General features: G+C 37.7%; 2 protein-coding genes across 3 annotated transcripts in view; one reads left to right on the top strand and one right to left on the bottom strand.

Annotated features, from left to right (window-relative positions):
* The first annotated feature begins 860 nt into the window (after window positions 1-860).
* LOC106904312 (indian hedgehog B protein-like) lies at window positions 861-12,570 on the top strand. Its single transcript, XM_014968602.2, has 4 exons — window positions 861-2,623; window positions 4,599-4,756; window positions 4,991-5,094; window positions 10,485-12,570. Exons 1-4 carry the CDS (start codon window positions 2,318-2,320, stop codon window positions 11,219-11,221), a joined length of 1,305 nt encoding a protein of 434 aa, XP_014824088.2. The 5' UTR covers window positions 861-2,317; the 3' UTR covers window positions 11,222-12,570.
* Window positions 12,571-13,381: 811 nt separating this feature from the next.
* bin1a (bridging integrator 1a) overlaps window positions 13,382-17,917 on the bottom strand; it is a 28,394-nt gene continuing 23,858 nt past the window's right edge. For both annotated transcript variants that reach the window (XM_014968594.2, XM_088001679.1), the window contains exons 17-20: window positions 17,515-17,574; window positions 17,220-17,294; window positions 17,001-17,102; window positions 13,382-16,717 (exon numbers count right to left, since the gene is read on the bottom strand). In XM_014968594.2, the coding sequence (XP_014824080.2) occupies window positions 16,616-16,717; window positions 17,001-17,102; window positions 17,220-17,294; window positions 17,515-17,574 (339 nt within the window). In that variant the 3' untranslated portion in view covers window positions 13,382-16,615. The remainder of the gene's footprint in view (window positions 16,718-17,000; window positions 17,103-17,219; window positions 17,295-17,514; window positions 17,575-17,917) is intronic.

Genomic DNA, 17,917 nt, shown 5'->3' on the forward strand with positions numbered 1-17,917 from the left:
ATTCTTTATGGTGTTTACACCCACAAATAATAAAACACAAATTGTGGAAAACCCTCAGCTCTGCACAGTTCAATTCATTCAAAGGAGGCAGCCCTGAGAAACAGTGGTGAGACCACTGATTTTCTCCTGGCAAATATTTGAAGAGCTAATTTGGAGGGACTGAGTTTGCTGATGTGCATGTGTGTGCTGGTTTTCATGTGTGTCATGCACATGCAGCCAGAAAACTGGGAACTAAAATGTATCGCATCAAACACACGTAGTATCTTTAAAAGTATCGTTTTCACATTTGACGTGCTACGACCACAAACTTAATTGTATTTTATCGGGATTGTATGTGTTAGCAAAATAAAATAATCTGTGTTTGTAGAGAAATAGAAGAAAAAAATGATTCATGGTTTTGGCTCACTGCTGAGCCATTACTTTATGTACCTATTTTTAGTGGTAATTGTAGCTGGACATCTTTGGGGATATGTATCTAAGAGTTTCACATATTTACTGATTGAATTCTCAATTCGATTTAGGTATGTACTTTGACTTGATCATTCTAGGTTCATAAATATGCTGCACTGTAACTCTGACTATAGGTTTAGGGTCATTGCGAAACTGAAAATTTAGCATCTTTTGCAGCCTCTGACAGACAGGATTTCCCTGACTTTAGCTCAATCCATCTTTGCTCCAACTCTGAACAAAGAGTTGAAGCATTTTTTGAAGAAAATCATACCCACAGCATAATGCTGACACTACCATGTTTCAACATGTTTTACTTTTTTTCTCCCTCCATAGAAGTTACATCTGGTCTGAAGTTATGTTTGGCTATAGTACCTTCCCAGAGGGAGGATCAGCTGAGATACTGCCAACAACTAAACGCTCTTCTTCTCCTGCTGTTAACTTTTTACTTTTCATTCAGATAGAAGATAGAAACTACATTGATATAATTATCTGAGCCTAATGTACTGTTTGATAAATAGGGCCAATTGGAAAGTCTGTGTAGTTAATTTGAAATTACTTTTTTTGTAAACCTGTAGAGTACCTTTTGATATGAATTGGTGCTACATAAATAAGCTGAATTGAACTAAACGTGTGTGTGGTGTGTTTAGGAAGATATGGAGTGTTTTTTGTTTTGTTTTTTTGTTTTTTTCACAATACTGGGTTTTGTTTTGTAGGCCAGAAACAAACATCTGATCAGATGACAACAAAATGAAGACCAGGTTCCTTGGTCTTCATTATGCTGCCTTTTCACCATTGATCACCAACAAACCTCTGAGGTACAAACAATTGCATCTTTTGCTGCCTCTTTGGTAGGTTTGGTAGCATAATAGGGTTTATGTTGATGCATGATTGGAAATGGTTATGTGTTTTACCCTCATAAAGTAAATCAACCAGACATTCAGTCACCCAATAAATCAGTGAGTCATTTAAGCAGAGGATTCTACTTCTCTACTGGTAAACAGTCAACCAATCCCCCTCGATCAGATGGGGTTGGAATCCAGTTGAGAGAAACCATCGGCAGCCTCTGCGAAATTGATTAGATTAATTGATTTTGTTGTTTAATGTCAAAAACCGTTCATCAACATGGAAGGTGGTCAAGGACAAAGACAGAGAAGGAACGGTGGGAAAGCCCTTAGGCTCTCCTGCCTTCCAGCAGATGAGGACCGGACTCTCCAGTGCGCCCTGTGCCCAGGAGGGGCGGGTTTGGGTGGCAGAGCGCAGGGACAGCGAGCGCAGAGGGAGAGAGGAGGAGAAGAAGGAGGGGAGGGCAGGACTGGCAGGGTGCGGTCTGAAGTGGCAACAGATCACTGTGGATCACCCAATTCCCTTCAATTCAACTGGAAAGCTGCAGCGTGTCGCATATGGAGAAATCCAGAGCAGGGCATCGAGCAAAGAGAGCGCACAAGGGGCAGATGTTCTTCCAGATACCCTGGTGCACAAGAAAGAGGAGGGCAGAGAAACCACAACACTGCAACTTGGATGTCAGCAGCCGCACTCTCTCTCTTTAACTCTCACACCCACCAAATCGACTTTGAACCTGTTTGTTTAAATACACGGACTTTACAGCCAGCACACTTACTGCTGATTCCGTCAGGCGGCTCAGAGCGGAGTTCCTCTAGTCTGTAGACGTACAAAAAAAAGAAAAAAAAAACTTTTTTGGTATTCCAATGGTGCCTCATGGAGACCAGGGGATGACCTTATTTCATCCAATATTTTCAGACGCCGTGCTTTATTTTTCCCGGACAAATGGAAACTAAACCGGAGTGGCACTGAAGACATCTCTCTCTCTCTCCCCCACGGGAGAGTCCTCCCTCCTTTCCCCGGGGCGATGCGGATCTCCTTCCTCCTTCTCGCAGCCTCTCTGTGCGCCTCTGTCCTCCTCCTCGCACCTGCTTCGGAGGGCTGCGGGCCGGGGAGGGGATACGGCAAGAGGCGGCTCCCCAAGAAGCTCATCCCGCTCGCCTACAAGCAGTTCAGCCCAAACGTGGCCGAAAAGACCCTGGGAGCGAGCGGGCGACCCGAGGGGAAAATTACGCGCAACTCCGAGCGCTTCAAGGAGCTCACGCCGAACTACAATACAGACATAATCTTTAAAGATGAGGAGGACACGGGCGCAGACAGGCTTATGACTCAGGTAAAGCTGGGTGGGGGAGGCGGGATACGTAACAGGGTCTTATCTCGGTTAAAGTGCCATTTTCGAGATCATTTTGTTTATCAGGGAGATCAAATTACACTGAGCTGAATGAACCAGATTAGCCACGCTGCTGCTTCCAATTGTCTGCTGAATGTTTGCTGTCAGTTGAATGTTTAAACCAAAGTGATTGATTCCATTAACTCTTGGTTTCACCTCTGGATTCTGCTACCTGACATACTTCGCTGCCGAGGCTGCCTTCAAGTGTTGCCTTCACTGACCCCAATCTGGCTATAATTTTCCATTTGACCGGACATAAGTGAATCATTGGGAAGTAGTCCTAACCCTCGATTCATTTCATGCTTTTGCATAAGAGACATCTATTTTTATGCCGGTTGCATCCTGCCAGCTTGAGCAGTGGTTATTTTACGCAATAACCTCTCATATTTGCAAATCATTAAAATGCATGTCCACTCCTTGACTTTCAGCCTGGTTTGTGTATTCGCATTGAATGGATCTCAAGCAAACACTGCAATCACAGTTGTGTGTACTTTGACCATTCACCTGACACAGTTGGAACTCGCAGCAATTATTTGAAGTGCACATATTGTTATACTCATAGACTCAACGTTTTGGTTTCAGTGCATAACTTTTTTTTTTTCTTCTTTTGTGCTCTTTATGCTTTTTTTTAACTGTTTAAAAGAAACATCTATTGAACTGATATGAGTTGTTTTAAATTAAATGATACTTCTAGAGTCTGTTGGTCAATTTTTGGCATTGCTGAATCACCAAAAAGCCAAACTCATTGATTAAAATTTGGTCTCACAGAGTCAGCTTTTCGGACCATCTTTTTTATTCTTCTCGTGAAGATCAATCTGGCTTTGTCTTTCTCTGTATAAACGTATCTATTTCCTGAACAAAACCATAATACTTCAACTAGATAAATGCGCATGTAATTATCACTCTTGTACTACTGGCAAAGTGCTTTTTGATTTATTGTGCCTCTCTTCTAGATAAAGACAGTTATGGAGTCGTATTTACCACAAAGTCTATTGTTTCTGTGATCATTGTATGTCTGCACTGTTTTCTTAATTCCCATCCAGCTCTGGCATAAGCCCCCTCCTGGGCCAGATCCTCAAAGACATTTCTACAGAGTCACTTCTGTCCACTGTCTCCATGTGCTTGCTCATAATGAGGGATTGTTGTGTACTCAGTGACTCGGTGTGATCGGATGGGTTGTTGTTTTCACATAATTTAGCAATATCACTCCAACAGAACCAAGGTTATTCCTGTTAAATGGGAGTGAGTCTTTTCTACTGTCACCTCATGCTTGATAAGTGATTGACTTAAGTGAATTTTTAAACTTCCGCTTTGGGATCACTAATGTGTTTTTTTGATTCAATTGAATTTATGCAAAATGAGTGATTCAATTCAAACAGCTGGGCTCCCTCAGATAAACTTTGTATAAATTTATACACTACTACACCATCACACTCGAGCACGAGTTCTGATATTTAAATAACAACTATTGTTAAACATTTGCAAATACAAATTTAGAACCAAAACCAGAGGTACAAAAAGCTTCTCGACTGTTACCTCTTTAATTGTATCTTAAAGTTGTTTTTTTTTATTGTTTCTTTGTTGCTAAAGCTTTACACTTTACTCTTTTTCAAGCACTTTGGTCAATACATAACTGATTTTAAATGTACATAAAAAAGCTTTGATTGTGTTTGAGTGTTTTATAATATGACTATGATCAAATACAAATGTAATTGATTTTAAAATGATTTAGGAGTAGAATATTTTGGATGGGTTTGTTCATATATTCTTATAAAATGAATTTCTTTGGCTAGTTTTGTGAAGTGCTTCGAGAGAGTATTTGTGGTGAAATGGTGCTCCATAAATAAACCGAACAGAAGCTGAATCGTCCTCGATTGTTTTTCTCTAACTTCTTTTGCTTTTTCTTTGTCTCGCCAAGCGTTGCAAAGACAAGCTGAACTCTTTGGCCATCTCTGTGATGAACATGTGGCCAGGTGTGAAGCTGAGAGTAACAGAGGGCTGGGATGAGGATGGTCATCACTCAATCGACTCGCTGCACTACGAGGGGCGTGCTGTCGACATCACCACCTCAGACAAGTAAGAGAAACAAGCTTGATACACATTTTGAGACTAACATTTAAGCTCTTTGAAATTATGAATGATTTGTTATTAAACCTATCAATAAGCTAACGTGTGAAGCTTTCAAAAAGCAAACTATATGTACTTTACTTCTAAAATCTAATTGTAGAACTGAATATTTCTTGACTTTTGCAGATGTCTTTTTTTTTTTTTTTTTTTTGCTATTGTGATTCAGACCTTTTTCTCTGATAGGGACAAAAATAAGTATGCCATGTTGGCCCGCCTGGCTGTAGAGGCTGGATTTGACTGGGTCTACTATGAGTCTAAAGCCCACGTTCACTGTAGCGTGAAGTCAGGTAAGAACTACCTTTATGTGTATTTCAAAGTGTTTTTTTGTGTTTGCGGCCAGCTGTTGTTAGCACTAATGAGGTTGATGCTAGACACCTTGTGGGGTGACTCCCTACTTGTGCAGCCTCGCTTTGAGCACCTGTATTATCACTTTGTGAAGGTGTTTGTGTGCAAAGCCTACTGGGAACCAATCAAAGCAGGGTGTGCACCTGTGATCTCTGCTTTATGCAGTCTCATCTTATCGTCAGGGCTTATGATAAATTTATCAGTTTATCAGAATTTGGCACATACAATATCTGTCCTACATACCTATTTTTCCAGAATGTAGTGCACATATGAAAATACCATCCCTATTAAAGTATTCATAGTCCTTGACATTCATAGTTTGCTGCAGTTCTACCACAAACTTAAACATACTTTATTGGTAGTCTATGTGACAGGCCAACAAAAAACAGTAGACAAAGTGGGAAGAATACATGATTTTCATTTATTGCTATACTTTGATACCTTTCAAAAAATTTGTGGGCCAACAGGTTGCATTTAGATATCATTGAATTATGAAATAGTAAGTAAAGATCACTGCTTAATCCGTCATCATCAAAGGAATCACAGGAAATATGTGGAAGAAGATGCCCTGGTTAGATGAGACCAAATTTGAACTTTTTGGGTTACATGGAAGAAAACCATAAACACAACATGTCTGCTTAGAAACATGGTATTGGTAGTATCATGACGTGGAGATGTTTTTTTTTTTTTTAAAAAAAAGGGTGATGGCAGCTGATTGGAGTTGGTGACGTGGCTAGAGTTAAGTTGAGGGCAATCCTGAATGAAAACCTGAATGACTGGAGCCGAGGTTCGCCTCACACTGATGACCTAAAGCTGATGGAATGGTTTAGATCAGGGCGGTGTCCACCGAGAGCTACTATCCTGCAGTCTTTTAGATGCACGCTCAAGTCAAATGAACGGCTCATTGCCAGTCCTCTGCAGAGCCGAGTGACGTACTAATGAGGGAATTCAGCCATTTGATTTGTGTGTGTTGGAGAGTGGATGCATGGATGATCCTGAGGACTGGACTTGGGGAAGCCCCCGGTTTAGATCAAACCATATTCATATGTTACAATGGCACCAGAGCTAAATTGGATTTAAGTTCACAGATGCTGTCCGACTGAGCTTAAGCTGTGTTTTTTTTATTTATTTATTTTTTAAATGGACAACTGAATTTAAGTCTGTAGATGTGAAAAACTGACATTACTCAAAAGATCTGCAGAAAAAGATCTGCAGCTCTAAATGCAATGAAAGGTTTGAATCAGGGGGACTGAATACAAATTTGCACAACACTTTTCAGATTTTTATTTGTAAATGTATTATGTAAAAAATTTTTGTTGATCTATAACACACAGTCCATAAAAATGCTGTGGTTGACACAAGACAAAAAGTTGAAAAGGTTTGAGGGACATGAATACTTTTGAATACTACTGTACGTCCATCGAGTCTAAATGTGAATGCCTTGGTTCCATTTCTGACAGACTGCTTCTGCCATGTCTTATTGTTACAGCTAACTTACATCTTCCACCACAGGTTCTTTACCAGATTAGATTTTCCTAAAAACAATAAGTGACAACATTCCATGTAACTTTTGAAACATTTTAGAAACCCATATACCCACGTCTGGTACCACCAGTTATTTGATGCCAAACCACACTCTAGCAGTCTGCAGGTTAGTAGGCTGTGAGATGATTAACTCTCTCTTTGTTTTTGCCGTTGCTTTGCCTCCAGTGAGTTTCTTTCAGATCTCTTATCTGAATCTTATCACAGGCCTCCTTTTTGTGCAGCCTTCGGGCTTACAGACCCACACACACCTTGAACAAATATTTGGCTGACTTGGGACTGCCTTAAGACAAGCCTCCCTCACAGACACACACACACACATACACACGTAACTATATGCACCTTTATTTATCAATAAGATTGATTTCTTATTTCTGTCAGATTTAGTCGGATTTTTTTTTAACCTCACAGGAACCAAAAATAAGGATGTCACTTGGTTTAAATCTCTGCAGTCCAAACAGTATCTAGAACCACGTTTGAGTCTGTGTACTTTCCTGCCTCCGTGACCTCGGTCCGTGCTCTGACTGCGGTGATACAATCAGCAGGTTATCCATTAGCTCTTGCCGACTACACTTTCTTGCCACCTCATCTCACTGCATCTTAAAGGGAACATTAATCCAGGCAGAGTTAAGCATGATATATTGTGCAGGCAATTCTGGGTGAAGAACTGCACCTCAAAGGCCAAACAAGTAATTTTATCTACCATTTAATACAGCTGAATGATATATGCATATGATCTGTAATAAAAGACAAAACATTGTTCATTGTTTGACCTGATTTTTTTTTTGTTTTGTTTTGTTTTGTTTTGTTTGTTTCTGGCCTTATGAGTTAGGGTTACTAAAGTTGTTTCTAATTTCCAAATACAAGACAGATGAAGAAATTACTTTTAAATTATTATCATTATTTTTTATTAATTTCTTAATCCTTGGGTATAATTCCCAGATCCCTGAATGTGCCACACTTACCCATTCAAATATGCCAGTATGAACACTATGGGAGTTTCCAGCCATCGTTTCATCCATTAAGGCGGCAGGTTCTGTGTCTCACAAATGAACATATTTTAATCCAAAATGTGCGAAACAATCTCAGAAAAAAAAAAGAACTTGTGTTGATGCTGGAAAGACAATATCACTATCCACAGTTAAATCTGATCACATGGATTGAAATGTCTCTCAGTGAGAAGGGCGACATAACTCCAAAACGTGTCTCCCTTATTATTCTGGCATTTAGCTAATTAAAATAAATGAGGCAACTCTAGCTGACTTAAAACAGGAATGGATTATTCTGATTTAGTATCAGACAGTAGGGGAAAAAAATAGTATACATTGTATACATCTTCAACTTTGATTTAAAAGCTTGTACTCTGTGTTTTATCTAAAGCTGAAGCAAGGTGAAACGTTAAACTTTAATCTTCTTAACCCAACCAGTCTTACTGGATAAATGTAGAAGAATATTATTTATTTTGTTGATCAGCCATAGATGATTAACAACATTAATTTTTATCTCAAACATTCAATTTGGTTTCAGTTTATTTGTATATCACCAAGTCAGAACAAATTTCATCTCAAGGAATGTTACAAAGAAATTAATTCAGTTCATTCATACAGACAATTCAAAATCACGTTTGATCGCCTTTATCAAACAATCCAGCCTAGATGAGTTAAACATTTAAATGATAAAACAAACAAAAAAACTTCTGACTAACGGAACCCGGACGATGGCATCAAATCACTGCCTTGCAGTGACAAATCCCCTTAAATAAGCAGGTGACAGAGAGCAGTGAGTTGAACTGAGTCTCTTACTTTTCTGCAGACTGTCATACTCAACATGGCTCAATGGCAGAAAAGATGGTTGAAAAGAATGTGTAACCTTCACTGTGAATTTTCAATTATTGCACTAAAATAGAGATTTATGTTAAGTTTTATTTTAAAATCTATTGAAAGAATAAACATGGAAAATCTATTTGAGAAAAACAATTTTAATTTATCAATGTATGCCTTAAAAAGCCATCAACAAAAAAAACAAGCCTTATTAACTAATAAACAAAAGCAACTACATAAACAAGACAACTACTTTTGACTGAGAGTTAGGATGAAGCAACAACTGCTTTTCAACAGCGGATTAGCACCCTAACCAATCATAATAATGCCAATAATAAAAAGTAAAGAAGGCAAAAGTGTAAGAAGCAAAGAATAAACTGAATACAATCTCATATCAAGGATGGCATGGACAGGAGTACAAACTTAATTAATTCTACCCCATGTCTAAATTAAATATAATTAACAAAAAAAGATATTTAATTCAATTTAGTTTATTTATATGACACCAAACCACAACATGTCATCTCGAGGGATTTTACAAAATAAGTCATTACAATTCAATCATACATACATTCCAACTGATCCTATCAAATAATTTGCTCCTTTATTCAAATTAGCTTAAAAGTACTTTCTTACCCAGAACCTTTTTGGCTTCATATTAATACAGATATGCTTTTCTATACTTTGTTATCCACTTTATATGCGATTTCCAACTAATTTGTCTACGATTAGCCATTGGGTATATCAAATATATTTTAGTCGTCTCATTATTTATAGCCCAGTATAATAAAATATTATAGTGCCATCTGCAGATAAAACTAGTTTAAGAACATATACTTTGCAAAGATCATGAAAAACAAACAATTTTGGGCCCAACACTGACCCCTGGGGGACTCCACAAGGAATGTTCAAACATATGAGACAAAATTCATTCTTCTTAACAAAATGTTTTCTGATCATCAAATACCTCCATACCCATTATAATACTGCTCATCTGATTACGTACTACTCAAGTTTCATAAGTAAAACGTCAAGATTTATTGTGTCAAAAGCCATTTTTACTTAACTGAATGTTTCAATTTATCTAGTGAATCTATTAGTGCAGATGATCTATTTTCTCTAAATCCATATTGAGCTTCAGTGAGTACCGTAAGAACGTCCAGTCTGTTATTAAAGTGTTTATAGAATTTTTTTAATTTGTAAGAGTTATGGTTAATTATTTGTGAAGAGGCGTTTCTTCCCAGACATATATTGGAATTACTTTTTGCTGCTTTCTTTTTCTTAGAGCAGCACCCATTACACATGATAAATTGCGAAAGTAGGTCAGCGTTTTAGAAATTCCAGTGATCTCTCTATAATCATCTTGTGAATATCATCATTCTTAAAAAAAATTAAAAGACTTGAATTAGCTCCAGGTACAGTCTAAAAAGATTTTCTTTTTTTTTTTTTTTTTTTTTTTTTTGCATATCCAAGATAAGTAAGGGTGAAAGCAACACTCATAAAATATGTCAACTCATAAGCAACCAGTGGAAAATGTGTTTCTGAAATTTGTTCTGGTCATGCACTTGACTTTCAGTTATAATGAGAGAGACCAAAGGCAGACAGAGAGCAAATAGTTTGAACCTGAGTCATACTGCTATACAAATGTTAACAACCCCTCAGTGATTGAATTGAGATAATGTTGTTCTTGAGTCCGTGTCAAAGTCTCACCTGCTTTATGGATCACTAAGTGACCTGGAATAAGGAGCAGGTGTAATGAATCTAGCTAGCTGTACTAGAAAACTTCACCATGAAAATCAAGCTAGGACGTATCAGTACTTTATTTCAACCACATGTTCCCCTTCTTTATGTTTTCTTTTTTTAATGTTTTGTACATCAAACTAAACCATTCAATAAAGAGCACAACTTCATAGATTTAAATAAAATAAATAGATGGATATTTTTTTCTTCTTCTTCTTTCACTCCCTCAGAGCACTCAGTGGCAGCCAAAACCGGAGGATGTTTCCCTGGCGACGCTCAGGTCACCATTGAAGGTGGGCGCATCAAACAGATGCGTGACCTCCTCCCCGGCGACCGTGTCCTTGCGTCCTCCTCAACAGATGTCCACGCTCCGCTCCTCTACAGCCCCGTTGTGTCTTTTCTGGACCGCCAGCCCAATGCCACCAGGACCTTCTATGTTATCGGGACGGATGGGGGGCATAACATCACGCTCACGGCCGCTCACCTGATCTTTGTCACAGAATGTCCCAGCAGACTGACCGGGTCAGGGCAGGAAGAAACATCTCAGGACACAAAGCTTTTTGGTTCCATTTGGCAGAGGAGGGGACATGAGGCAGGTATGAGGACAGTTTTTGCCAGCGAAGTCCAGCCTGGACAGTGTGTCTTTACATCTTCTGGCAGATCAAAGTCAGATCCAAGACTCTCAGTTGTGACGTTTGTTGAGGAGCAGACAAGCACTGGGCTGTATGCCCCGCTCACCCAGCATGGGTCTATAGTGGTGAACAGCGTGTTAGCATCTTGCTACGCTGCCGTGGACAGTCACTATTTGTCCCACTGGGTCTTGGCTCCTTTGAGACTTATTTACAGAATAACAGGACAATCTCAAGTGCAGAACGATGGGCTCCACTGGTACCCCTGGATTCTGCAAAGGCTGGGGAAAGTGCTGCTGGGTACTGAACACTTTCACCCTTGGGCCTTTGACCAGTGACATAAACTTAAGGAGGACGAATAAATATCAGACCGGTGGCATATTTTATTCGCTTGCATGCAGGGGCACAATGCGGAAAAGCACAACTGTTTTTAGAAGAAGACTGATCAAAAGTGTATATATACTTTATACGTACTCCAAGTGCCTGTATTTGCTGTACTTCAATAAATCTCTTATGTATGTCTTTGTGTAAGACATTGAGGAGGGAATAATTTCATTTGCATTAACATAAAGACTGACAACTGGAGCTCTTATTCAGCTAAAACAGGTATTGTCTCTAAATTGTTCAATTCCTTCTGAAAACCCTCACTGTTTGTGTATAAACATGATCCCCGTTTTGGGACACTGAAAGAAGAAGGTTGACACACACAAAAAAAAAAAAATTTGAAGAATATTAAGGGGGAGAGTGAGAAAAGAGAAAAGTTTATAAAGCTGACGAGCTTTTGTATGTAAATAGGTATTTATACACTTACAACTATGTAGGAATAATGTAAAGGTTTACTTCCAGAATTATCTCCTTCATCGCTCTTTGGAAAATCTAAGCCTTATTTTTTTTAAAGTCCACTCAGTGTGATGTAGAGCATTGATACATAAATTGCTACACATCTTTAAGAAGGCTTAAATAAAGCCACTAAATGGCAGGGAATAAAAGTGTGTATAAAGCCACGACTTTTTCTCTACAGATAGTTGTACGGTGAACTTGCTCACCTTCTCAGTTGTTTTCAAGTCTTCCATCAGTTTTAAAACTACTTGATCTTTCTCTTATTCACATGTTTATCTACAATGTTTATGTTTTTTTTTTTTTTTATCAGGTGTATTATTGAAGAGATAATTGTTTGATCATTGTCTTAGGGTGTCACTTTTCAGGTCAGTAATATGACTCAGGCTTTTTTCAACTACTGTATTATCTTCTATGCATCTCGTTAAATATCAGTAATTATCACAATTAGTACATAGAAAAGAGTTTCTAATTTAACAATGCCAATATCGGATTATTGTTTGTGCTTCATCTCTTTTGAAACACCCACATTGGAGCAGCAAATTTGTTTTATCAATGACAATATTAATTTTATGGAAGGCTGTATAGAAATGTAGAAATATCTAATATATATTTCAGATTGCCTGAACTGTTTCTGGTGTTGACTTTAAAATGCTTAATGAAAAAACACAATGCAATTATCTTGTAACTCCAAGGCATTTTTCGCAGGAATATTGTCAAATATGTATATTAAAGCTATTGGATAAACTATTTAAAGATCTATTTTTAGAAAAATGTTGTTTGTATTATTATTTTTGGCAACTTTGTATATAAATTTTGTATTTGACACATAAAAGTTTTAAAGAACGAATTGTGTCCTGTCTTGTTTATTTATTTTCTCCTTTTTGGAGTGTAATAAATTGATAATCATGTCTGATTACTGGGAAAAGTTTTTTTTTTTTTTTTTTTGCCTTTTACATTTTACGGTCCAGGTGAGAAAAGCATACACATTATACTTTCTCAAACGACATCCAACGACTGACTATCTGTTGGTAAAATTACTTATCATTGTTACCAGCATAATGCATGAATGACTGTGGTTAAAGGGTGGTCTGCTTGTTGGTTTCAGTACCAAGGACAGCAGCACCATGTGAAGTTCCACTTTGCTGCTGTGGATGATAGGGGCTTGTTTTGTTTTTCTTCTAGGGTGAAGAGTTATTTGAAAACAGCACACTCTGCTGGAACTCCACATATTTGCAGCAAAATGCAGTTACTTGGAACATAATTTAAACCACTTGGACTGTTTCCATTTTGATGTACTACCAAATTAAATAAAGGATAACTGTTATTCTTTCTTGTTGCAATTTGAAAATTGAACATCTTAAAAGTGTCGCATGCATCTTTTTTACCCTAATGCCCCTAAGTAAAGTTTTGTGCATTCATTTGATTTCAGAGTTCACCTTAGCTTTATGATGGGCTTCATGAAGGCCAAATCACACTGCAGACAGGTCACAAATAAAGTTGTTGAGAAGTTTGCTGAAGGGTATGCTTTTGCAAGACACAGTAGACCAGTTTGCTTAAAAGATGACCTATCAATAAATGTAACTATGAGATAAATCATATGTTTGTTTTCCTCCTAAACATGATTACACTTACTACAAAGGAAGATAAAAACAGTAAAGCAGATTCTAAGTAATCTTTATTATTACTGGTCATTTAGGTACAGGGAAAAAAAAAATCTTTTTGTCATATCCCAGATACCACCATTAGAGACTGATCCATAAAGCTGGAGACAGAACCAGACCCAGGTAAAACATTCCAATTCATACACAAAATTTGAGAACAAAGCATGACTGTGTGATTTACCCAAATATGAAGGTGGTTATTCTCACATTTGAGATTTTTTTTCAAATACACATTGAAAAAAAACATCACATCCACAGTGGCTAAATACTGAAAAGCATTTAAAAAAAATCTGTGCACCTGAGACTGGTTGTATGAACTTTATCTCTATGAGTCCTGCCTCCCTTATAATTAACTCTGCTTTGGACCACGATACCTAGAAACATTTTGAGGCACGGCAGATGGGAAAAAACAAAACAAAACAAAAAAAAAAACAGGATAAATGTATGAGAAAGTGTTGAAAAAGAAAACCATGTAATGCCCGCACCATCTCTCTTACCAAGAGTAGCCATAAAAAAAGTAATAAAAAATATAGAAAGAAAATAAATAGCTTGTTGCAACTGCCTCAAAAGTGACCCAAGTATCACCGCCTTAAATTAAGGGTGTTCACACAACAACACGTGGAAAGTCAGCATGCTCACAGTTACTCACATACAGATATGAATGTCTTCTTAGAATATGTATCTGTCATCACAGCTTGGAAAAAATTACACTGATACACAACAAATGCACTATAACACCTGGAACCATAATACCAGCCAGTGGAAAAAGACCCATATGTTTGCCTCTGTAACATCATATAACCTTCCCATTGATGCGGTTGACTGTATTCCTCTGTAAGTGGTGGTGGTATCGTTAATAATATTTTCCTACAGATAAACATTTGCATTCCCCAGACACCGCACATACTCACTCGCATTCTCTCTCGTGCCTATTACACACTAATAACCTAATGAGATTTGAGACTTTTAAGTTAGAGACTGAATGAACGACTGGGTTAGTACTACATATCTATGCATCTACACTGAGAGCAGTGAACCCCAGATAAGTACAAAATACTCCAGATCATCCTCAGTTGGCAATTACGTCGACATAGTTACACTAGGCTATATGTAATCATTGCTCGGCAGCGTATAAAAATAAAAGAAGTTGCTCTGGTGCATAATCTTAAACATCTGCATTGGAGTTTAGAAGTCTCTATGCAAACAGAGGAAACTGTTTTCGGCACTTTTTTTTTTTTTTATGAGTTAGGCTGGCTCAGTTGTTATATATTGGACTATAATTAGTGTGTCATCTATTATACTACCAGCAGCAGCTTCTCTGTGATGCTGGCTAGCTTTATGGCCAGCCTGAGCAATGCATATCTGGAGTCATGTGAAAACAAGATCATACCACACAACTTCAAACTATTTCAAAATATATTATAGAGATTTCTATTTTTTAGCTCCTCGGGGAATTGTTGATGTTGGAGTCCCGTTGTCTGTCTGAATTTGCTGCTTTCTACATTTGTCACTATCTGATTTTTTTTTTTTTTTTTTTTTACAACAGGATTGTACTTATGCCACCACAGACTCGATACTAACACAACAACAACCAAGGGCCCCTTTTCCACAAGTAAACAATGAAAGTAAGAATATAGGAATTGCTGGACATGTCCTGAAGGCAATGTGTGAGGAGTTTAATAATCGATCAAATTAACTCCACCAGCAATGAGATAAGCGTCTTGACTGATCAGACGAGAGTATTATTAAAAGTTTTTCTTTCTATTTATGTATTTAATTATTTATTTATTTTTCAGTTTTGATTAAATAAAATTGCATTTTCTGGAATGGTACTTATTTTACTCTTTTGTGACTAGACTAATAAGTGAAGATTTTTGCCTATTTGGTCAGCTACAGAATAGCACTTTTGCCCCTTTTTATCTTTGTAAAACAAAATGTAGGTCTTATATTATTATTATATTCACAGGTAAAATGAAAGTACACCCTCTTTCACTTCAACACATTTATATATCAGAACTTAATCCCCCAAAAAACATTAGGTTATTTCTAGGTCTTAGGGAATTGAGCAAGTGTGAACTGTAACTACCACGGTTTCGCCATACTTCCCTAAAAATATTCCAAATGAAAATATTTAACATGATCTAATTGGCTTTGTTCAGACTAGAACAGAAGCACATTTGTACTGCTGTTAAATCAATAAAATGCATTGATTTATTATAGTTATAATAATGCTACTGTACATTTATATATTGAAAATTTGATTTTACATACAAGAAACAGTCCAAAATAAACAGCCTCAAAATTCAGGAGAGGCTTTGTAATCTTACTGCATAGGAAAATTATGTCGCCCTAACCTCGCAAGCTTAGATGCGGAAAAGGTTTATGTTAAGAGTCCGCTTCACTGTCAGTGTTTTTCCTGCCTGAAAATACCTGCAAACAGCCAAATTTCACCATCCTGTAAGAGGGGAAGCAGGGTAAGAGCCTTCTTTCAGTCAGCTGACTGGCAGTGTGTGGTACCACATGGGGGACGGTCAGCATGGCATTTCATACTTTCCCCTGCATTTTAGTAAAATAATTTTAAACCTATGAGTGGTAAAGCTAAACATTGTTGTATTTTTTTTTTAAACTCTACTTTTTTTAAAACCTCGATACACCTTGACACTGATAACTGGTTCATGCCTATTAACAAACTAAAACGTGACGTATTGCACTGTCCTTCTCAAGTAAACCTTGTAACTGAAAGAGGATGTACTTACTTTTTACAACAATATGTTTTTTTTTCCGGGTTTTCTAGTACATCTGGCAACATCTTACATATTTTACACGGTTCTCAATCTGCCACAAAAATAACAAATCTTAAATTTCAGTTGATGCGACATGACACGACAAAGATTGAGTCATCAGATATTGATTTCCGTTGTAGCCACTGAACAGGTTACTACCAGTACACGTGATCCTGAATGAGCAGGACTCCTCAGATACAGAGCAGTGTGATGGCAAACAGACCCACAAAATGGCTACATCTGTTCATGAAAAAACAGAAACGAAACGTAAATAAAAAGATCCACAGTGCAGCAGATCTTAGAAATGCATGACTTCATCCAGGGCTATCACAGCTCTGTTTATATGGCCAAAGTCCTTGGTAGGATACAGTATTGAGGGGGAAGAGAGGAGAAGGACATAAATAGGCAAGAGGAACAGAGTATCAACAAAAGGAACGTGGCCCTTCTTTCACAGCCTCTGTGTGAAGTTTTCAGGAAATACTCCTTTAGTGGCATTTTCTTTTTTCTGCTGCCAATCGTCCTGCTTCAGTCCCATCAGCCAGCCGTCGTCCTACAGGAAGAAACAGGACAAATAAATGACCCAGCTGCTTTTGTGCTTCTGGTATGTTAATACATGTGCAGTGCCAGAAGTTTTTTATTTGAGCTATTTTTCCAGTTTGGAAAAAAAATCATCTACCTTCAACTTTGTATGAAAAACAGTGACAATAAATTTGCATTCTGTCACACAATGACAAGAACTATTTTAGTGGTGTTAGTAGAAGGTTTTAATGATTTAATGGCAGCATTACATGGTGGGATTCCTTAGCTATTTCAGAGATAATGAGGTCACGTACCTGTTCATCTGGATTGTCGAAGGTGACCACTAGCACCACATCACCAGCCTTCATCTCTAGTTCATCCGTGTCATTGGCAGCATAATCATGCATCACCTGGACCTTATTTTTTAATCACAAAGGTTGATATTAATGAGCTTTTTAAATGTATCTGTTTATTATATCCTCAGCTGTACAGTATTTGTAATTTATTTATTTGTGTGTGTGTGTGTGTGTTACCTTGAACAGGAAGCCAGGAGGCATGTCTGCAGTCTCTGATGAATCTTGTGTTGATTCTGCTGCTGTGGTGGGAGTCTGCAGGTGTGACACAAAAAAAGGCAAGAATTACTGACAAGGCAAATAAAATTAGGCACTTTTTTCAGAACACATCTTCTGATCTTATTTTTATATAGTGTGGAGAAATTGTGTGTTCAGTGGAAATATTTTTGCATCCCTCAAACACTTATTATTTACTCATTTGTTTTACATTTTCTAGAAATCTAACAGCAACTCAGATTCATCCCTCTTCACACACCTCCTCTGCTGCTGCTTCTTCTTCTGCTTCAGGCTCAGCAGGTGGTGCTGAGGAATCTCTCTGAAACCAGAAAAGCAAGAAGCATTAGGGGATTTCAAACAGAGAGAAGGAGTAGGCCATGAAAGACGAGGAAATAATGAACGGGTGAAGACGTAAACGAAACAAGGACAGACAAAAACACGAGCCAAGAAGTCTATAACCTAAGCTCCACCACAGGAGGTAAGATAAAATAAGTTGCATGATCCATTTTAAAATGCTGTTGCATACCAACGCTGTTTATCAGCAAAAGAAACCAACTGTTCAGTTGAAAACATAATCTCTTTTATTCTATTTCAGCCTGACCTCTTCAACCTCGACTGATGCATCTACACCCCTGGTCCAGATGCATCCTAAATTATTCCAT

Source organism: Poecilia mexicana, unplaced genomic scaffold (genome assembly GCF_051168715.1).
Source record: "Poecilia mexicana isolate PSO_F unplaced genomic scaffold, ASM5116871v1 scaffold_2, whole genome shotgun sequence".
Taxonomy (NCBI): domain Eukaryota; kingdom Metazoa; phylum Chordata; class Actinopteri; order Cyprinodontiformes; family Poeciliidae; genus Poecilia; species Poecilia mexicana.

Excerpts from the sequence above, each read along its gene's own strand:
- LOC106904312 (XM_014968602.2), top strand. The coding sequence starts at position 2,318 with ATGCGGATCTCCTTCCTCCTTCTCGCAGCCTCTCTGTGCGCCTCTGTC. Across the intron at positions 2,624-4,598 it reads CAGACAGGCTTATGACTCAG|CGTTGCAAAGACAAGCTGAA; the intron begins GTAAAGCTGGGT and ends TGTCTCGCCAAG. Across the intron at positions 4,757-4,990 it reads GACATCACCACCTCAGACAA|GGACAAAAATAAGTATGCCA; the intron begins GTAAGAGAAACA and ends TTTCTCTGATAG.